This window comes from Artemia sp. Qi Xiang Cuo, chromosome 3 (assembly GCF_049724085.1).
Source record: "Artemia sp. Qi Xiang Cuo chromosome 3, ASM4972408v1, whole genome shotgun sequence".
In the NCBI taxonomy this organism is placed as follows: Eukaryota; Metazoa; Arthropoda; class Branchiopoda; order Anostraca; family Artemiidae; genus Artemia; species Artemia sp. Qi Xiang Cuo.
The window spans coordinates 45,767,242-45,791,203 of NC_142796.1; the positions used below are offsets into that span (position 1 = coordinate 45,767,242).

At 32.5% G+C, this 23,962-nt stretch overlaps 1 protein-coding gene across 1 annotated transcript in view; it reads right to left on the reverse strand.

The window, feature by feature from the left end:
- LOC148954169 (multiple PDZ domain protein-like) overlaps positions 1-23,962 on the reverse strand; it is a 416,101-nt gene that overhangs the window by 16,702 nt on the left and 375,437 nt on the right. Inside the window, exons 36-37 of the mRNA XM_089086188.1 lie at positions 20,594-20,708; positions 3,432-3,757 (exon numbers count right to left, since the gene is read on the reverse strand). Coding sequence (XP_088942314.1) covers positions 3,432-3,757; positions 20,594-20,708 — 441 coding nt within the window. The remainder of the gene's footprint in view (positions 1-3,431; positions 3,758-20,593; positions 20,709-23,962) is intronic.

A 23,962-nucleotide genomic window follows, 5' to 3' on the forward strand; every position in this document is an offset into this window, starting at 1 on the left:
ATATTGAAGTAATGCCTGGCATGTCTCCCGTTGCCATCACCGAGGAAGGGAGCCCTGAGTCAGAAGAAAGCCTGGCTATCCACAATCAAGTCCGCCCTGTGACCGCTTGGCCGGTTCAAGAAATACTAGAGACGCTGGGACCGAAAGTAGTTGTCTCTCGCCAAGCCATCAACTGCATATACAAATTCTCGGAGCCAAACATCTCGCTGGATCTCGAACGGCCAAGAGAAGCCACGTGCTTGCAACGTGAAAAAAGCCTAAATAAGTACAAAATTGCAATCGACAAAAATTTATTTTTGCCATTGATAGCCATCAAAAACTAGTCTCTTTGATTGGCTCTCAACGGCCAAAATCAATTGCTATAAGTTAAATTGAACGTGGAGTAAGTAACACATGCAAAGTAACTTAGCTACTCAGGACTAATAGTACTGAACGATACTCGATACGGTACCACACCTATCAATGCTCAACGATATCCTATCAGAAAATCGATTGCCTTTAAAAGTACCGAGACATTCTAAGAAAATTACCCATTGATCAACCGTTGTTGGAAATAGTTAATGGAACCAACGCCAAGGAGAAACCGATTTTAGCTTTTTATGAAGGTCACACTCCTACCCAAAGCGCAATCATGTCCGAGATGCGACTATTTACCCCGTCTTTCACGTTTGAGCACTGTATAGAACATACACACTCTCTCAAGAGGATTCACTGCACGCAAATAAATACAAATAGAGGCCTATGCCCTTAATTTGTCCCCCACCCCTTTGAAGACTATAAAAAAAAACTGTCAAAAAAGCTTTTAGCACGTTTAACGTTTATGTTTCCTTTGCAGGTTTTGTTATTCTATTTTTTCCACTTTCTTGTGGTTTTAATGTGCCAAAATCTTAGTCCAAAGAAAATTTTGGTTTAAAAAAGGGTTTAGGGAAAATTTTGCTATCATACCGTAGCTGAGATTTATCTTTATCTAACTACCGAGCTGAATTTTGAAATTTCGTGTACAGGATTTTTTATATTAAAACACGCTGAATTTTAGAAGAAAATCACTAAAAAAAGGGACAGTTTTCGTATTCTATATGCAAGTTTAGATCCTTCTCTACTAACATTTAGTAATTATTATTATTAAAAATCACAATTCTGGCTCGGTAAATGGATAGATCTGGGACCAATGAATACAACGGAAAGACAAGTATCTTGTCTTTTTGATGTAAGTTCCAGCTGTAGGCTAGTCACAAAATCGCTTTTTTCATAGGGAATACCTTAGAGCAATAAAGATATCTCCATAATAAGCGATCTCGAGTCAAACCTGTCTAACGCTGGAAGACATCCAAAATTCAAGAAGATTTGTGGTGCTTCTTCAAAGTTGAAAAGAAATCAATCGATTATTGTGTTAGTCGGATTTCTTCCATGGTGATAGGAATGAATATTTATAATAAATTAATTTCGAGGGAGACTAATTGTGGCAGGTAGTTAGTTAAAGATCGTCTCCATTTCTTGTGCTGATCAGCAAGGGTACAAAACTCAATACATTTGTGAGGACTGGATTTATTTATCGGGAGGGGAGGGGGGGGGGAGGCAAAACGAGTACAAAACAGTAAAAGTTTGTGAGAATCGGAAAATATTTCGGCCGGGATTATTGAATTTTTTTTTAAAGTTGAAAAGCAATCAATCGATTTTTATGCTAGTCCTATTTATTTCCTGTCGGTGGAAATGATGATTGTGAAGAAATCATTCTTGAGGCAAACGCATCGTGGTTATCGTGCTGGTAAACATGGCTACGAAATGTGAAAACTTTGTGAGGACTCAAACATACTTTTTAGGAGGGTAATTAGGGATTCTCTGGCGGACATAAAAAATTCTATTTTGGGGAATGAAAGGGAAACCAGCAATAAAGCAATAAAATGTCGCAATTCTTATCCCATCCAGGATAAGAAAGACAAGATATACTACCTCGAAATTGTCTCAGCCCCCCCCCCCCCCAAGCCAAAAGTGATATTCTTGAAAATCAAGTTCAACATCTGTGGCAACGAGATAGTTAGAGCTAGCTATAACAAGTTACTAAACTATACTCCCTCCCCCGAGATTAAAAATAGTCCAAAGGTTTTGACTGTGTTTACCTTTATATAATTAGAGAGTGATTCGTATTAAGCGGACCGTCTAATTTTGGAGGACAGTAAAAATAAACGAAGATCAGCTATACTTTTTTATAATTAATATATATATATATATATATATAGTTAAATATAATTAAACTAACTGATTGTTGTAACAGTCAAACATCTTTCCTGTCACTGTGAAATAATTTTTCAGATTAACCATGTTGAGGTACTTGGTTAGGGAAAAATATTTAACTTTTTTGTGGACTTGCAGCGTTCAAACTTAGGCTTGATTACAGGAGGTTTCGATAGATAGAGAGAGGGAGGAAAAATGCTTAGGAATGAAGATGGAATAAAAAGGTTGATAGGGTTAATGGAAAATAGATGGAACCATCCAGACACATCCGCGGGAATTATTTTCGGGTGAGGGAGGAGGCTCAAACGGTAAAAAAAAAACGTTTTATTTGATAATTTGAATAAAAAATGTCCATAAACTCGGACAATTTTTGAATTTTGGATAGTGACCCAAGACCTCAACCTGGGTACTTCCCCGGACCCGTCCCTTTAATAATGACTACCCTTTGAAATAAGTGGTTTTAAAATAAAATAAGGGGTTTTAAAATAAACGGTTTTAAGGTTTTTTATCAGATTTAGGTCTTTTATAAGTGTTTATCAATAATAATATTGTTTAGATATTTTCAGCTATGAATTTATACGAAATAAAACGAATAAAAACCGGTTGCGGAGTGACACGAGTAATATATCTCGATAAAATTAAAAAAATAGTAATCTGAACAAATCAAATGAAATGGTGAATTGAAATGAATATATTCCATAGACTAAACAAAACATTTTTGCTCCTTTGGTCAATCTCAGGTCTATGTATACTCCAATTTTCCAAGGTTCTCCTTTTAATTATTTAAAAATTACGAAGTTTTTAGGGCAGTATCTCATTTCCGTGAGTATTGCCATGTTGTACCGTGAAAATAAATTAGCAAAACTGGTCAGCTAAATTCGACAACACTTTTCGTCCAAATTCAAACACAAAAATATTTTTATTCTAAGGACAACTGCACGTTAAAAAAATCTAAGCCTTCCTAAACTGTTTGGTGCCAGACCTCTTTAGCTGATTTTTTTGCTGAATGTTCACTCATGTTCCATTTTTTCAAACATAAATATCAATAGTTGTGCAACATTCAACTTAAACAGTTAAAGCATTCAAAATATATTTACGCTGTCCATAGTAACTTAATTAGCCTATATTAAGCTTATATTAAAAAGCTTATGGCCTTAGAAAATAGCCTATAGCGCATATAAAATGGAAGTAAATCTTACCAGTAAAGTGTCCGATCCACCTACAATGCTCAGCCCAAGTCCCAGTTTGTCCTTATTAATTTCAATTGTCGTTTCAGCTCCAGGTTTAATTTCACATGTCGCTGGATCTTGTGGAGGTTCTTCTGTAGATATAATTTGTGCTATAGTATTAGGCTTTTTGGGACCACCATGAGTCCTAAGCGTAGTTTTCCCTAAAGGGCTCCCACTACGGGGAAGCAAAGTTTCTTGTTGAGGGGAGTCACTCCTCTGTTTGAAATCACTAGCAGGAGAAGTTTGACTCCGAGATATTTGAGGCTTTGGAGCAACAACGGGCTTAGGAGGCACTTCTGCAAAGAATAGTCAGATTAAGCGAATTAGAAAACATATTATACATATATATATATATTGTAGAATACAAAACACAAGACCAGAAGTTTTTGATATAATGCGTTAATAACAATATTAATATAGTACGTTCATAACATTATATACATTATATATATATATATATATATATATATATATATATATATATATATATATATATATATATATATATATATATATATATATATATATATATATATATATATATATATATATATATATATATATATATATATATATATATATATATATATATATATATATATATATATATATATATATATATATATATATTGTAGAATACAAATACAAGACCAGAAATTTTCGATATAGTGCGTTAATAACAATATTAATCTGTCTTATTAAACGAACAATAGCTGTATATATATACATTTATTTATCTATAGATTTTTCTTGAACATGGTATGATTTTCCCTGAAAATTGGAATTGGCATACGACCAATTCCAATTTGAAAAAAAAACGATCTATATAGGTCATGAATATGGAAAAGTTCATTCTCCCCTCCCAACCCCTTAATATTTTCCATAAATCGTCTACTGACTGAAATTAGAGACCCCCGGAAGATTTAAAGCCTTGAGCATCAGTAGAAGAGTTTCAAAATACAATATTTTGCTGAAAAATTAGTTGATGCCAAGCTTTTAGAAAGAGCTTCTGTTGGATTACGTTTGATTTGTATTCCAGGGACCAAGCTTCACTCGTTGGTTATTGATATTGATCGTTTAATAAGATTATTTGTAATAAGACAATTGTTTGTTTTCCGGTGTGAAAAACGACCTAGATAGGTTGCGACTTGTATATCGCTTAGAACCTTGATTCCATCATACCACCATATGCGAGACCACGATATGCAGTTATGCCGTTTTTGGTAGTAGCGGACGCAAAAAAAAAATATAATAATAATGTGGGCGAAAATCAACAAAACGAAGGTAAAGACAAATGACTAAAGAATTTAACAAGGGACATATTTCCTTGAAGGTTTAGTTGTCTTTGAGAACCAGCAGATTGTTTAATGTTCAAATTTTTCTGAACCAAAATCGCTGTTAAGTTTTACTAATCAGTTTCGCTTATTCATTTTCAAGGTTTAACGTGGTAACCGTGATGAAAATGTGGTACTGCCAAAAAAACTTTGTAATTTTAAGACAACCAACAGAATAGGATCTTAAGAATAAGAAAATTCTTCTGGTATGAATAGACCTAAGGCGGAACCAGACCAGTGGCGTCAATCCACAAAAATGAAGTGTGGGTGGTTGCAAAATATTTTTTTTCAAAATGTAGGGGGGGGGGGGGCTAATTAAAAAGTCCTGGGGCGTCAGGAAAGAAAAAACTGAGTACCATAAATCCTTTCTATTTGACGAAAGTGACTAAAATGGACAATTTTCGTCACTGGTGGTCAAAAATTAGGCAATGCTATGGCAAAAAAAAAAAAACACTTTTATCAACAAAAAACATCCTTTTTCAAAGGTTTCACTTCTTCTCTGGGTATCCTTAATAATATTATAAAATTACTAATGAAGAATAATGTTAAAGACAATAGTCAAAATGGAAACTTGAGCACAAATTTAAAAGAAGACATTAAGTTATTATTAGGGTAGAATACAGAAATCAGACAGAAAGAAAAGATAGCCATTTCTTCTCTCTTGTTTGGCCAACCATATACATTCCGTATATATTTGATATTACGCAAAATAAGAAGAAATAGACGATGGAAAGATTTTGAAAAAAAAATCATTAATCAATTATGAGAAACTACTGTCCAAAAAAAGAAATTCAATTCGGCACTAGAGCTACATACGTTTCTCCAGTAAGAAATTAGGCATTATACGAATGAACCCAAGACACAAAGTTTTAAATCCATAAAGAAACAACGGCCCCCGTTTTATTACCCATCTCTTATCTCATCTTCAGACTGTTCAATGGTTTATCTCCCATTGAAGAAGATAGCAAACTTTCAATCTCCTCCTTAGATTCCCCATGCGAGCAACAAGAATGGTATCAACAGGGACCTATCGCCTTAACTGAAGATAGGGAAACACTAGTTTAACTACAAAAGCTATTTCTCAAAAGGAAAAGGAACCAATGAGTCGTATCAACTCAAGAACTTTTTCAATTTATGAATGACAAGGGTGGCGATCAGAAGACATATATCCTCTCAAATGAGGCTAGGGAAACTGTAATTTAGTTACTGAAGCTTTCTTGAAAGAAAAAGAAAGCAACACGTCACATCAACTCAGGAACTATTTCTATTATAATTTATTCAGATCATTCAAGCTTAAAATAGTGACCGGCCATTTTCTGTTGGCAGCTCTATCCTCCTTTACGATAACTTTCTTCTACCCCCCCCCCCAAAAAAAACAAACAAAAAAAAACAAATAAAACAATAACTATGGTGGCACAAATGAACGGAGACGAGTCTAATATTGATTGAAACCCGTGAAGCTCTAATAATACACGGTTAGAATCTTCTTCACAGATCGGAAACGATAGGAATTCCACTTATTGGTAAATGGGACATCACTAACAAGTTACTTTACTGTGATGTATGCAAGATCTGGATCAGGGGTGTCGATTAATGAAATTAGGAAGGGAGATGGGAGAGAACGAATTTGTTTAGCTTTTTCTAAATGCAAAAGTATTTTTAAAAATTTAGAAAGGACAATAGGGTTTTATTTTTCAATGAATATACAGAAAAACAGTTTTTTTTTTAATCAAAGGCAGGGGGAATTCTATTCTGAATTGGCACACATGGTCTATATCACTTAGCTATCTTGCTTCATATAGTTGGTACTGCGGTAACTCCCAACCAATCATTAACTCGAAAACAGACACTTGACGTTATAAAACGGGAAGCAAGCTTCTTTAAAATGGCAACAACCTAACCAGAAGCGTCAGCAGGGTTGCCACTCCTAGTGATTTATCACTATTTTTAGTGATTTTTATTGACTAAACAAAAAAATCACTAAATTTGCACATAAATCACTAGATTATTGAAGAAAATCACTAAATAAATAAGAAAATCACTAAAATCTAGTGATTTTTAGTGACCGAGTGGCAACCCTGAGCGTCAGTATGTTTCCGATATATACAAGAGGTTATTCCATTTTTTTTATATGCCTGAAGGCAGGCTTAGATTTCTCATTACCGAGAGTGCATGCAGTTCGTAAGTTTTATTAAAATATGACAAATCTAAGACGTTGTTTGATAACTATACTCTTTTTGCTTGGCCTTTCAACGCCCTCTGATTTTTTTTTTCTAGTTCTGTTTTTTCTCGCTTTCTCTCTTTCTTTTTGAGTTTTTACATAAATAAAATGTTCCTTATATTTTCCGTAGATAACATTGGTTGTAACAGGCAACACTTTCCAGGGCCCTCGCCCCTCATATTCGTTATAATTATTTAAATCGTAAATAGTTATACAGAATTGGCTTTTGAGACACAGTTTATAGTTTTTACCTTCCCAGGGAAAACCTAAAATCTGTTAGTCGGAAAGTAATTAGTGACAGATCAGCAAAAGACTTAGATTTTAGACTTAAAGATTAATTTTAAAGACTCAATTTTTAAAAACTCCAAATCTTAATTTCAATTTAATTTTTAGTTTAACTTAATTCTACTTAAATTCTTATTTCAATTAAATTCACTTTGAATTAAAATATTTAGTTTTGATTTAATTTCGATCTTAGTTAATTTTAATGAATTTTTTTATTCCAATCTCAATTTAATTTTTAGATATAAAGAATTATTTAAGTTTAACTATCAAAAGCTGTGGTGCTATTTAGCTATAAAAAGCTGTGGTGTCAGGTGAAACTAATTTTTTTTACAAATTGGGTAACTAAAAACTGAACTAGGCTAATGAACTTAATAGAAAACGACAAAAAATATTGACATACCGAAAAAAGTTAGGTACAAGTTAAACCAATAACAAAAAAAAGGTAAAAAAGCCTAAAATAGCCTGATTTAACTAAGCTGAGCAAATTATTTTTGCTTCTTTGGGCTAATGACCCAATAAACCTAACAACAGTGCAGAGAATGTATACAGCGACAAAAATCTTACCCCTCAGAAAATATATTTGTTTTGAAGAGAGCATCCAACTTTACAAATCCAAGATAACCTAGCAACCATGCAGAGAAAGCATAAAAAAACTTGCAAGCATAATCTTTACTTTTAGGAGCAATTTTTTTCTTATAAAATTTCAAATGCTTATTTTTAATGACTTGAAGACTTGATTTTAATTTAATTTTAAATTTTAATTTATTTTCTGATTTTATTTAATTCTGATTAGATTTTAAGTTCAACGTAATCCGATTTTGAGTTTTAGTTTTGATTTAATTCTTAATTTAATTTAAAAGATTATTATTGAATTATTAGATTATGATATTTAGAAAGACTTATGAGCTTCTAGAAGCGATATTTTGTTCTTATAGAGACATCAATATTTTACTAAACTTATCATAACCAAGGCAACTACATGGAGAAAGAATAAGAGCCCCCCCCCCCAAAAAAAAAAACAAACAAGAATAATCTTAGTAAATCACCAAAGTAAATATTGAAAACTCAATAAGAAGAAAAAGAAGAACGATCAAAAAACACAGATGCAGCTCAGTTGCGTCTGTGTTGTAGCGAGGAAAAGCTCATTGATCGAATGATCGTTTACATACTTCTTGGTTTTTACATAGAAAAGTTATTGCATATATTTGTTGGATTTTCTCATTTTACTGTCGTTTGGTTTTAGATTCTATCCATTTTGTATATTGTTCTCGTTTGAACTACTTCTTTTTTCAACACTGAGGCAGTTCTGTTGTATAAAGTTCTTCTTCTTCTTCTGTTTCTTCTTACTGGCCATATATCCACTGTTTTCAAGATTCACTTCTTAGTTGTTTTTTTTTATGGTAGGCCAGTTTGGCTTTAGATCTTTTAATAGTCTTACTCCTAATAACCCTTTTATTTCTGGTAAAACCACTCAACTTTTACCAAGCTTAATTTTTGAAAAAAAAAAAAAAAAAAATTAGATGGCTAATTTTGGCTTGATTTCTGTATTTCCTACACCGCAGTTGCAAATATGGTGGGAAAAGCTTTTCGGTTATCACACAGCCGTGTATAGAGTAAAAAATTTCATTTTGATAAACAGCAAAATCCTGGTAATGAGAACTAATTTCGTTCCTACATTTTTTTGTTGTTGATTTTTAACCCACGTTTTATTCTTTTGAATTTGACGTCTGCTACTACCAAAACTGCATATGGAGGTTCTTTTTTTAATTCAAAATTGAAATAGCAATTGTTCTACGATTTTAAATTTGTAAAAAGGCACAATACTATGTAAATTTCCACTAAGCCAATAAAAAAAAAATCAGATTTCGTTTTCACTGTCCTCGGTACTTTAAATGATCGTAAAAATAAGCCATTATGAGGAGACACAATCGTAAAATACTTTTATTATAGCTTTTAAAATGTTAAGTGGGTATCCTTATCTCTTTTAAGTAGGAATAAATTGATACCGTAAAATTTAAGATTGCCATTATTTTGATGAAAATATGTTATCGTATTTTCAGGGGAGGGGGATGAAGACTAATTTAACTTTTATACATGAGATACAAGCTTGATAAGAAACAATCAAATATTAGTTTCTGCTTGATCAACATCCGAAAGTAACCAATTTGAGATATAGAAGATACATAAACATGTGATTAAACATAAGTAATTTCTGATATTCAGTTGCAAAATAAACAGACTTTTAATTCAAAGAAATCTCAAGGAGGAAGGCAAATACCCACCCCACCCCTGTGTAGAGGTGAAATTCAGAATAAATTAGCCTACCTCGTCTCAGATGTACTAGGTATCAAACAGATTATGGTAATAAATAATGACTAACCTTTGTCTACAGTAACGGTAATACACTAGTAAAATCATGTAAATGTAAAATCCGTAACTTAAGATTTATTTATAATCAGGTATGGAAAAAGTTCCAAAGCTGCCAATAGCAGAATTCAAAAGAGATCTAAGAGCTGCAAAATCTGCCAACAAATTTCAAAATCTGCCAACAAAATTCACTAGGCCATGAAAACTGCCAAGTAGCATTTCTACTATGCTACCCCACTTTTTCCACGGAGATTTTTAATACTGATCCCCCAAAGGCTCCTAAGCCTAAAACTGCATAGTGAAATTTGAAGAACATAAGTCTGCTTTACATGTCGTAAACATATATTTGTGTCACATATATCCCAGTAAATGAATAAGTGGGATAGTCATAATGTTAAACATAACTTTTACAAGGTAAGCTGAAAATAAGTGAATTATATGAATATGGAATAAAAACAAAAAACTTTCAAAGGGAAGAACCCACAGTGGATGTAATTCTAATGTATGTACTTGTCTTTTGAAATACTACTGAGTTGCTACTGATAAATTTAATACTGATATTATCTTTTTATGAAAACAAGTTTTTATATACGTTTGGGAGGGGGAAGGAGACTAATAGTTCTTTTTATAGGTGCTCGACGGGCCATCTAACTTTTGGAATTTAAATTGGCTAAAAAACAAATAATCTATAATTTATAAATGATTACAATAAATATTTATAATCTATAATATATAAATAATCTAAAATTTTACAAATTTTTATTCATAAGTTTATTAGACAGATAGGACTTTTTGACTTAAGTAAACACAGCATCATTCAGATGATTACCAGGGCTGCCACTGCCGCGGGGGATACAGTTTTTCACTTTCAGTTATAAGACCAGTTTCCAAGTCAGAGAACTATTATTATTATTATTTTCTTTAGCAGATATAGCCTTTTAATCTGCATTTTTACGATCAATTTACGAGTTGGAGAAGTATATCTAAGGGGGGGGGGGGGTACACTTTTTGTGTAATTTGGTAACAGTTTTTGTCCGTAAATATTCAAATATTAACGATATATTGATTCCCGAAGACAATTACATCTCAAAGGAAAGTTACACCTTCTTAAGCTCTTTGGTGGCATATGTTTCTAGCTTATTTTTGGCTGATTTTTTACACATGATTCCTTTTTTACATCCGACGCCCGCTAGAACCGAAGCCTCCAAAGCTACATATGGAATTTTATATTTTATCGTAATGGAGTTTTTACAGGAATTTAGAAGTTGGGATTTTTTGGAATTTTCATCATATAGATCGAAGTTCCGATTCTTATTCATTTTTAAGACACGGATGGTTGAGCAAGTCTTCACACTATCAGAAATTCAGAAAAAGTGGAAAATCGGAAAAATCAGAAACTTCAAAAGATCAGATACCACTTTTACTGTCCTTCGGACGAATTAGTCAGGTACCTTTATGACAAAACGTTAATCAATAATTTTTCTTTTTCTTTTATAAAAACAAAAAGTAAAACAACAGGGATACCTAAGACAGTGAAATTTGTTTTATTCCTTAGGAATGTTTCAGTTCCATATCCAAGACCCGACTTTGCAAACTATGTACACAAATAAAATAAAACTCACAATAAAATGGAATCTTTAAAACAAAAATTGAGAAATTAAAACAGTCCCAGAATCATTGCTTCAACGAAGTTCAATCAGTTATTTACACTAAACGTTAAATACGTTATTGTTCTTATTTATTTTATTCTTATTATATTATTATTCTTATTCTTATATTCTTATTGTTATTTACATTACTTAAAATTTTATATCGTTGGTAAATGAGAAAGAGAAGTCGACGTTCAGGCATTGGAAAGGGACTACTGCCAGCGTCCCTCCCTACATAAATCCCAATGAATGTTTACGTCATTGTCAGGAATGCTTTTCATATTTCTGTATAATTTACTTATAATTGCATTTATTACCCACTCCCTTCCAATCAAAACAGACTCCTAAGTGTCTGTCATCATTATACCTTAATTTTCTCTCGACATCTTTCTAAACTTCTTCTTCTTTTAACTAAGACACCCGACAGATTTCCTGTTCAAAACAATGGAGCAGTTGTACAGCATATTGTAGCCATTTGTGTGCGATATTATCACTGTAATGAATAAAGGCCGTATCTGACATCTTCGCGCTACTGAGGTAATTTTCAAAAACAGTTTGCTAAGCTGTTTTCAAAAGAAGAATCAGCATGTCTATGTATGTTCAATCACGCTTTTGAAAAGCTTAGAAAACGATTTTAGGTAGTTATCACAGAAATGTAAAAATGTCGGGAATGAGCATTAGACATGACAAGAACAATATCTTAGCATAAAGAGACATGACTGTCCCTTACGGTTGATTCGAAAAGAAAACTAGTTTAACAGCTTGAAAAATCTTTTAATTTGCGAAAATATGGGGTAAACGGCTTTTTTTTTAATGTGTTCTATGTGTTGTTTTTTTTTTTTGTTTTTGTTGTTTGTTTTCTTAACTAACCCCATTATAAAATTGGAAATTTAAGAAAATATTGAGCGGGGGCAAAACGTATTTTTAAAAATTTAGGGGAAGGGAAAAGCAGTTGTGATCTTATTTTAATTTTAATCCATTGAATATAACGAAAAGGCATTTTTCAAAGAAAAAACAATCAACCTTCAAAGACCATTAAAAATTAGATTGAGCAAAAATTCTTGCCCTATTAGTTATACTCTTTTAAACCCTTCTGAGAGGCTTCACAAGCACCATCTCAAGGGCGGTCTCAGGACCACTGAGTACTTGGGTAACGAGATGTTGAAGTTATAAAAGTTTAAACTTTGAATATTTTTCTAATGTTAGTTGCAACTTTTTTGTATTAATTCGTATGACACCAAAAAGTGTGGACATGAGTCACTACTGAAAATGCATGACTAGTTTATCACAAAAGACAAGGGAAAGGAGGAAAGGAAAGTAAGTAAGTATGAAGGCACTAGACCCTCAAGGTTCAAACCGGTGGTGCTGATCACCGTTTCGTGGCTCTTCGGCCAGGAAGTGCAATGGGGCCAGTCATCTTGTTCTTTCGCACACCCTTCCTGCTTACCTTCCCCAGATTTCTCCAGGAGCCCATTTAGAGCTGGATCGACTCAGGTTGAGCTTACAGAGTCACGTCACTGACCCTCGTCCCAAACTAAATAACCGACCACGCCAGGAATCGAACCCTTGTCCATCGGACGAAGGATTCCCAACCTAGCGTGGAGGAAAGGAAAGGGAAAGGAGACAAGGATAAGTAATTAATCAATACTAGTGACTATTTAATGGTTATATTCTATTGAATAATTTGCTTTGGTGCCATATACAATCCCTGGACATGGAATGATGTATATCCCCTTTTCTGTTATTCCTTCTTGACGATTTTGTGCATATCTAACGTTTGCATATTTTTTCTACATATTTTAGCTTTGGCATTGCTCATTATTTCATACAAGGTACACTTTTAATGGTATAGAAAAGAGGATATAAGGTATAAGTATGACTATATTTTATTATTTTATAGGTATTTATTTATTATTTACAGGTATATTTTATTATTTTATATAGGTAGCCTATACCATATAAGTAATAGGTATGTTTTTGATTTCAGCCTTCTTCACTGTAAAATTATATTATTTTGTTTTCCAATGCTAAGGATAACGGGTACCTTTTTTAATATCTTAAATATTATCGTATATCGACTGAACATGGCTATTTCGGGACATTATGATTATAAAAACATTGTTGTTCTCCTCTGAGTGCATTTCAGTCTGTACGAGGTCTGAAATAAGTTAGTGTCATTATTATAGCAACTTATTTAATATCTATTTTTAGTATTTTAAATTAAACTTCTAAAATAGAAAAAATATAAAATTATTGTAGAGAAAACGCTTATATTTATTAAAACTTCAACGAGCGCAGTGTTTCGAAAAAGAAAAAATCTAATTAGTCTTTGTTAATTTTCGCTGTTTACTTGATTCAATATTCAAAAAGTATGGCCTTCTAAAAATGAGGTCCATAATGGAAATTTATGAAATATACTATTCAAAAGGCATGTTGATACGGTATTCATACGGGGATTTTGATGCGTCGATTACAACATATTCTGCAAAATGAACACCCTTAAAAAGAAGCATGTTTAATGTTTCTAAAGCTTCAGGAATAAAATTATATTAATAAAATATTGAAAAAAAACCACAAGAACGCTTTCTGGACTCTTCTTCGTTATAAGAGATTCGAAATATAACGATTGCTCTTTACTTATTTATTCTTCTCAATAATTTTCGTACGGTAATGAAATCTATTAAATAATTTACTAAATGCGGCATATGCCTTATACGGCCGTAAGTTATACGGTCTGGATTAAATTACGACCGTAATTTATAAATTGGTTATTGTTATTAAATGACAATCAAGGATATTTAGTGCATTTTGACGACCACAAACTAAGCAAGTCTTTTATAAACAAGTTTATCTACTGTCCCATAAAGACAACGTCTTCATAGAATTGTCCACAAAGTACGAGTCCCCTGAAGTGGAGTCTTTCTAGACGGGGAATAACCCTTGTAAGAAAAGGGGGCTTAGCTCGTCTACACCATTTCTGATTAAGCCAATGATTTTACCCAAAACATAAGTTCAACTACACATAAGAAAAAAAACTATACACATCGATAGATAGAATAGAAAAAAACGGGATAATACAGATATAAAAATTATATTTGCATTACGATTTCCTTGAAGTGCAACGTTTCTAGAGGCTAACAAAATTTGTGAAAAATATCTCAATACACCAAACATTTAGGTACTAGATGAACCCCCCCCCCCACACCCAAAAAAAGAGAAAAAAAGCTATACGACCCCTAATTAGCCTGATTCAGCTAATCAAATCAAACTATTTTCGCTATTTTAGGTTACTATGGTCCAAGAAACCAGATAACCATGCAGAGAAGATCTAGCAAAAAAAAAAAAAAAAAAGGAAAAAAGCGAGCAAAATATTACTCCCAGAAATAATTTTATAAAAAATTCAACTTTATAATCTAAGAAAATCTGGCAACTAAATGGGGACAGAACCCCAAGCTGACGAACATAGACACTACACTTTTAACTACACTTAAAAAAAAAGAGTAAAAACAAGACAACGCAAAAATACACGCATCGCTGGTTAAAATAATAAATGGGAATAACACAGATACAGCGTTTTATATTCTATATCCATAGATTTTATATTCTATATCCATATTCTATATACAGCGTTTTATATTCTATATCTATATCCAATACTAATTTTTAAGCAGAAGAATGTAGCATATAGCAAGCTTAAAACGCAGACAAAAAAAAAAAAAAAAAAAAAAAAAAAAAAAAAAAAAAAAAAAACTGTCGTGCTAATCCAGCAATTGGGACAAATGTGCACTTGAACGAGGTTTTCACCTTACTCATCTATCCAACTACCTAGGACCAAACAGCGTAACCGAACCATCAACCAAATAGAAATGTCCAAATCCATGCAAAGTCGTCATCAATAAATGTAAGTCGTTGTAAATTTACAAGCAAAAGCACCTTAAATCTAGCGAAATATTTCCAAGTAGAACCTTCCACTAGGGCTCATCAGAAGAAATACCACCTGCCTTAACGGGTTTCGAGGCTTTACTTTCTTTACCCGGCACAGTGGAGCCTCTACCATAAGATCTATATGGTATCCCTATGTCAGGTAAAACTTGTAAAATGCATTCATACTTGTCAAGCTATTAAAAATTACATACAAAAAGTGTTTCATTGTTTCCTTAATAAAATCCCAGAGGTCACTGAGCAGAGACCATTCTGGAACAAATGAAGACTGGTCCAGATGTGTCTTTTATTGGTATCCGGAACCAATTACAGATTTAAAGATCCTCAAGCTTGTTTGAAAACAGTCTAAAAATTCAAAATTCCAAAAAAGAAAAGCGAAAGAGAAATTATATTAAAATATCATTCAGTATTTCTTTAAAATTTTTTGTATATTTACTTAAAAGTTCATGACACATAAAACTATATTTTTTGAATTGCCAACTATTTTTTTTGGCAGAAAAACCTCTTGAGATCAGTTTTTCGCTCAGCTTTTTACATCTATTTTTAAAATCTGTGTAATTACTGCATATTGTCGCATACCTAAATAATTGGGAATAATAAGCTGAATAAGTAATATTTGAAAGTATATTACTTTCAAGGAATGGAAAATTAATTACTTCAAAATTAAAATTATCCGTTTTATTGTATATTTTAAAAACTAATTTATTATTATCTGAAATATTTATATTTAAATTTATGAAATGGTTCGAGTGCCCCATCCCATAACTAGGCTCCAGACTTAACTCTTGTGGATAAATATTTTTTGAAATCTCAATAAAATCTGCACAATTTATTACTAAGAGATCGTCCAGATATCTTTTATTATTTGAAATATATATATATATATATATATATATATATATATATATATATATATATATATATATATATATATATATATATATATATATATATATATATATATATATATATATATATATATATATATAGTATATATATATATATATATATATATATATATATATATATATATATATATATATATATATATATATATATATATATATATATATATATATATATATATATATATATATATATATATATATATATATATATATGTATATGTATATTTATATATACAAATATTGTTCAGATCTTCTTATTTCTATTGTTTTAATTTTAGATTTTATCCGTTTTCTCTTTTAAATTGTCATGTTTTAGATTATTTCTATTCTTAATACTGAAGACGCCTAGTTTTATACAGGCGAATCATCCGTCGTGATTATCACTTTTCTTTTCTTTCTACTGGCCATAGACCCGTTGTTTATTTTTTTCTTGAGATGTTTCTCTCTTTGACAACTGATAAAAAAAAACACACACACACAGTTAGAACAGAAAAAGGAAATAATACATATAGACACACTAATTAGCTAACATATCCAGCTGTAACAAGACAATATTCAGGGTTAGGGGATCGATGGGTTAAAACACAAACAAATACTATTAACACAGCCAAAAATCAGCCAAATAAATACACTTACATGCATAGCATCAGAGTAGTTTCATGCATAGGCCTCGTTGTGCAGATATTGATGAAAGAAGGGAAACATGATCAGATAAAATGACCCCTTACTATTTTTTTAAACTAAAGTACCTTTTACTATATTACCACTATAAATTACCTTATCCATAGAGAAACAGAGGAACTACTTGTAAAAAATCATGCGACTCAAAAACTTTCATCCTTTTTATTAGCTTGTAATTTCAAACTGGAGAACCTATCAGATTTTAAAAAGGCAGATTGTTTGACTTCCCTTTCTGACCCGTGCTTAAGGAATAATTTGATTGGTTTACTAAAATACGTCACAGATTTTAACTAATCAAATTAAGATCCGTTTCTATCACGGAAATATTGGAAAGTAACTTTCCTTTTTCTCTTTGACTTAGCTATTACTATTTACTTGTTTAATATATTTGACTATTATTTTACATACTTAACAATTTAAATCTTATTAAACGAACAATGAGTGTATGTATGTATATTTATCTGTAATTTTTTTCTCAGAAGCGGCACATTAGTGTTATCAAACTTCTACATTCATAACAAGAAAAGCTTGGCACATCATTATTTTCACTATTGCGTTATTAAAGTCGCATTTTGGTCGTGCTTGTCCCTCCGATCAGCACACACGGGTGACAGAGAACAACAATGAAGCGACGTATCCAGAACGACGCTGCGCTGTACAAGTCGTACCTCGAAGATCTATTGTCTACAGTACTCAAAATGCCCTCATGGAGAGGCACAGTTGTTACTTTATGCGTCAGCCAGCACGACGTGGGAAAATCCAAGTCTATGTAAGTAATATTTGATCTCATTTAAAGTTAAGTTTCCGATTTAGCGTCTTAGGTTAAATTTCATCCTTTTGCTCTTCCATAAGCTTCTAAATTGAGCCACTCAAACTGCAGAGCTGAAAGCACTTTCGATTTTTGTCGACCTGAAAGCTCTTATATTATATTCCAGTAAATCAATTTAATATATTTCTAAAAGCTTCACTTGCCAATAACCTAATTTCAATTCTTTAGTAACTGTTTATTGAAAGATTGAAAAGTTGAAAGTAACTTTAATATGCTTATAATGATTTGTTCTCCTTTTTTTAGAAACGATAAAATCAATTTCAGAGCATCTAACAGCTAAGATAACCTACCTTGGTTCCCCCAAACAAGGCCGTATCCAGGGGGGTAGAGGGTTTTACCCCCCCCCCAGAAATGTTTGTCTGACTCGTAAAAACGCAGCAAAAATGGACAGAAACAAATTCTGTATGCGTTTTGAAGTTTTTTTTTGTGTAAACCCCCCCCCCAAAAAAAAAAAATTTTTGTTTGAGTAAAACCCCCCTCTGAAAAAATCCTGGGTACGGCCTTGCCCCCAACCTAGTATATAAACCTTTTTTTTTTTTTTTTTTTTTTTTTTTTTTTTTTTTTATATATATATATATATATATAGAATTCATTCCTTTTTTAAAATCATCAAATGGGAAAACACGGTAGCCGGATAATTCCAGTATCTGGAATAATCTGGAAAACCCGAGCATCTACAAAAAATTCGAACTTGGGTTAAGGATGGATCTAACCTAATCGAAACACGCCGAGTCAAGCAGTGTCATTAGAATTTTTCTATCCGCTATACTTTCTGAGATATTAAGTAGTATCTACAAGGGTAAAAAAACAATTACCCGTTCTCTACAGTCAAAACCCAGTAGGTTCATAATAGGTCTTCTTCTGTTACGTAATTATTCAAATCCAAATGAAAGCCAAGATAAAAATAGATCTTTCGTTTATTTTTTTAGCAGCTCTAATAAGTTTATTTTCATGTTATTTTGGCTGGTAAAGCTGCATTATGAAATATATTGTAAAAATAATAAATTAGAAAAACACTAAGAGAATAGAAAAAAAAAATCATATTAGTAGTAATAAAAAAGCACCATAAAGAAATTCTCATAGTATTGCTAATCGATACAACCTGAGTGATTACGGTGCATACATGGCAGATACGGTGCATCTAACCCAAAAACCATGAAACAGGTTTGACATGGCATCATACCAAAACTATTTTGGTTTTAGAAGCCCAAGATAAAACTGCTAGCTATTGACTCTTTTCATTATTATTACTCAATAATGCTGACTACTCCATTGTCAAACAGTTCGTGGTAACGAACTGTAAGTAAGGAGCGACCCGGCTCAATGGTAACCGAAACTCTAAAAAACGGGGTTTTGATACCAATAGATACATCAAAAGAATCAGATTTCAATTCTGATTTCAAATATATAAGTTTCATTAAGTTTAATCTTACCCATCAAAAGTTACGTGCCTGAGAAAATTTGGCTGATTTTCGAAAAAAGGGGGAAAGACCCCCTAAAAGTTATAGAACCTTAATGAAAATCACACCATCATATTCAGCGTATCAGAGAACCTTACTGTAGATGTTTCAAACTCCTATCTACAAAAATGTGGAATTTTCCATTTTTTGCCAGAAGAAAGATCACAGGTGCGGGTTCATTTGTGTGTTTGTTTGTTTGTTTTTTTTTTGTTTTTTTTCCCCAGGGGTGATCGTATCGACCCAGTGGTCCTAGAATATCATGGGAGGGCTCATTGGAACGGAAATTAAAAGTTCTAGTGCCCTTTTTAAGTGACCAAAAAAAATGGAGGGCAACTAGGCCCCCTCCCACGCTCATTTTTTTCCCAAAGTCACCCGATCAAAATTTTGAGATAGCCATTTTGTTCAGCATGGTCAAAAATATGATAAAAATGTCTTTTAGGATGACTTGATCCCCCAAAGTCCCCAGGGGGAGGGCTGAAAGTTATGAACTTTACTCAATGTTAACATATAGTATTGGTTATTGGGAAGTATACAGACTTTTTCAGAGGAGATTTTTTCTGGTAGGTGGGGGAAGGAGAGGGTGGGGGGCTCTAGGGAAGGATCTTTCCCTGAAGGCCGTTGTCAGGGGGGACGGGACCGGGCGCTGAAGGGGGCCCCGGATTTCCCAGCATTATTAAAGAGAAAGATCAGGAATTAAATAAAAAAAAAACAAGTTTTTCAACTGATCAACTGATTGTGATTAAGAGGTAATTTTTAAAGAACTGGAAAAAAAAAATTCGAACTATAGTTTAAAGAGCAGGGTATTGACTAGGGGGGAACCCCCTAATATACGTGTTAAAAATTTATGAATATAGAAGTTCGTTACGTAAGTTAATTCTAAGTTACGTATATTTATTACTAATAAAAACGTTCGTAAATAAAATTAAACAAGTTTCGAGAAAGCCATTTAACCAAATATAATATGCAAATTTTGTTTTAATTATTCATGTACGGTGAGCCAAAATCAAAACCTGCATTAATTCGAAAACGTTCAAAAATTAAATAAAAAAAACAAGTTTTTTTAACTGAAAGTAAGGAACGACGTTAAAACTTAAAACGAACAGAAATTATTCCGTATATGAAGGGGCTGTCCCCTCCTCAACGCCTCGCTCTTTACGCTAAAGTTTGACTCTGTCTCACAACTTTATTTTTTAAAACAATAAAAAACTTTAGCGTAAAGAGCGAGGCGTTGAGGAGGGGACAGCCCCCTTCATATACGGAATAATTTCTGTTCGTTTTAAGTTTTAACGTCGTTCCTTACTTTCAGTTAAAAAAACTTGTTTTTTTTATTTAATTCTGAATAAAGAACTACAAGGCTCACAAGCTAGCTTTTGGAATCTGAGCTTTGTATCTCTTGCTTATTATTTTAAAGCTAAATTAAAATAATAAGTTGATTGAAAGGACAGAGAAGACTTACTTGGCTTTTCAATTTCTTTTTTCACTTCTACTGGCTTTTCTTTATCCGTTTTCTTTCCAGGATTACAAACGATCACTTTGATGTTACCTTCCGTTTTCTTCAGAATGGAGGCCGCCTTAAATAAAAACGATTTTTATTTGAAAAATATTCAGATTACCCTTATATGGTTCATAGGGCAAGTTGCAGAAGAAAATAATAAAATAAATAAAAAATAAAAAAGAACTTTTGTCTCCAAATGGACTAAAAGTGAAGAATAATTCATCTTTCCTAAGATATAGGAAAGAAAATTGGTGAAGGGTAGAAATAAAAGCGTGATGAATGAATAAATAATTAAATTTATTCAGTCAGCTCATGCATACAATATTGCGACAAAATAATACACCCCAACAGAGAGCAGGGCTCGTAATCTTTGAGCGTAACAAACATCACTCTTCAACACAAAAGAAATTAATAAATAAATAAAAGGGAAGAAGAGAAGAAGTAGGGAGGAGATGGGGCTATAACATAGAAAGGAAAGAAAAAAAAAACACTTTTCTATGATCCCATAGTAAACAGTGTGTTATGATTTGCATGCTCTGTAGCTGTTATGTATTTTCGTAAGCCAACCGTATTATTCCTTATTTCTGGAGGGATAAATTGGTTTTGTATCCTCCTGTATGAAATTTTAAGCCAGTAAAAAGAACTAGAAGCTGAATCCCCCGTGATTGGTTCTTGCATGCTAATTTTTGACGTGATCAAAATAACCAACATTGTTGGATCTTTTTATCAGTCTAAACTGTCACTGGCAACGGTGTTCACATAAAACACGCCTCTATATAAGCCACTTTTTTAAGCAGTTATAGACATATATGACAAAAAAAATACGAAAAAAATAATATAAAAATAATTCAAAAACTAAAAGAAGGGTGATTTTCAGCCGGTGGAAAAGAAACAGACAAAAAGACAAAGCAGATATTTTGGTTAGGACCTCCACCAAGCCGTCCTAAGCGCTCAAAGAAAAGGGAAGGAAAAAAGAAGTTAAAAGAGAAATAATCTTTTTGAAATAAACTGTGGCAAGACAGAAATGAATGAACCAAAAACCAAACCAAAACTAATGAAAAACCATTCACAAACTAGAATGAGTAAACATCCTTTCCCTAGCGATCAACACATTTTGTCTACTGACCTGATTTGTATTGATATGGTCAATTAATCATGATTTAAAATGAAAAGGAATCATACAATATGACATTTATCAACACAAAGATCTCTATGGGCAAAGCCTTAGCTATTTTTTACACATTAACATTACAAAAAAATAAACCCTTAAATACATATTCATGAGTTTACATTTACATTTTTTGTCATGTTTTTGTGTTTACATTTTACATTTACATGAATTACCAAATTGTATGAAATCGCTAACTTATCATGGTATATTATTTGACCTTGAGAGCTCCCCCACTGAAGAGCTAGTCACTAGACTCCAACAAATAAAACAAATTGTCTACAATTAATGACTTACCCAAACTCTAGTACCGAAAGATAGCGTGAATCATTTGTCCCTTATTTTACTCGGTATTTTAAAAATATCCCCTTAAAGAGTAATTAATGTTTCATTTGATGTAGTTCATTTCAGGGATTATCCTGTAAGAGTTTTTAAACTTATTTTTGTCAGGTTGGGCATTATTCACTTTACTGCCTGCATAATTTACCTTTTATAAAGTATTTTATTTCCATTTATATGTTTAATTGATTTAATCTGTATAATACATAGTTGCTATTATAATCACGAACCGTCTGACCTGACTCTTGACATATATAAATTCTATTTATGACTCATTTTGATCTTTTGACCTTGAAGCAGCACTTGCGACTTTGAATTTTTGACGCTACTGTTTTTTTTTATCGCTCCTTGTTTTGTTTTTTTGTTTTTTTTAAAGAAGTATTGACAATGCTCACGTTAGCTCTAGCTATTGTAGTGAATAAATATATTTTATATTAATAAACAAATAGATTACAGAAAATGGCCTCCATGTGCCATACCTGTTTTTGCAAAATCTCCCAACTTCTTATTCTTAATCCTCATAAAACTTTTATCACTTAACATAATATCTACCCATTCCTCCTTTATATAACACCCCGAAAAAATTTCATCCCTCAGTAAAATTAAATCCTTACAAAGACCCAAGAAACGAATTAACTCCTTTACACAATTCTCTCTTTTACTTTCTTGCATCCGATTCATTATTTAGTCCTCTCATAGCCATTATCAAGGCCGTATCCAGGGGGAGGTTTAGAGGGTGTAAACTCCCTCCCAAGATGTTACTCCAGCTTGTAAGAACGTAACAAACTGCATATAAACAAATTTTTGATGCGTTTTTTAAAGAATTTTTTGTACCCCCTCCCCATGGGCATACGTAGCTTCTTGTCTAGGGGGGGGGGGCAGCCAATTCTGTGCTGAAGGTCAAGGGGATTTGAATTTATATTGGCGGTTCAAAAAACCTTACATTACCAGCAAGTTCTATCATACCTATGAAATCTAGTAATAACGAAAAATCATCAATAAATTTCAGCATTAATCTTCTTGGATTAGAACTGAAAATTTCCAAGATATTATGGATAAATACTCCTTGTTAAACTTTTATTCTGTCATTCCTGCTGTTTCTTTCCCGCTTTTTCAACAATCTACCTTTTATCAACTGCTTTTTTAGACATCTACCTTCATTCAACTGCTTTTTCAGCCATATCTAGTGTAAATTTGAAGTTCTAAGGGGAGCAGCTGCCCCCCTCAGCCCTCCCCTCCGTACGCCCATGCCCCTCCCCCGAAAACAAACCCCCACTCCGAGCAAAGATCCTGGATATATATATATATATATGTATATATATATATATATATATATATATATATATATATATATATATATATATATATATATATATATATATATATATATATATAGTGGGGAAAATATCGAACTTTCCGTTTCCCAGAGCTATTTTTTCCACGCAGCTTGTTTCTACCGGCCTTAGCACCCTCCCTCCGAAAAGGTGCAAAGCGTGGACCCTTAACTTTAAAATATTGGGAGTCTAGCAGAGTGTCAGAGCAGTAGCGGTTTTAGGCCTCATAATTGGGGGGGGGGGGGTAAGGTATACTATAGAAGTGTAAAAATATAAAATAAAATAAATTTAATGTCAGATGTCAGAAAAACAGGGGGGAGGAGATAGCTTCCGGGCCCCCCCCCCAGCCCAGACCTAAAAACCACCTCTGTTCAGACATACTAATATTAGGATTAAGTGATATAAGTGGAAACTCAATTCCAACAAACAGTTTTTGAATTATAAGATTTTTTTACAAGTAAACTCTCTGTTTTTCTGTGTTTTTCTATT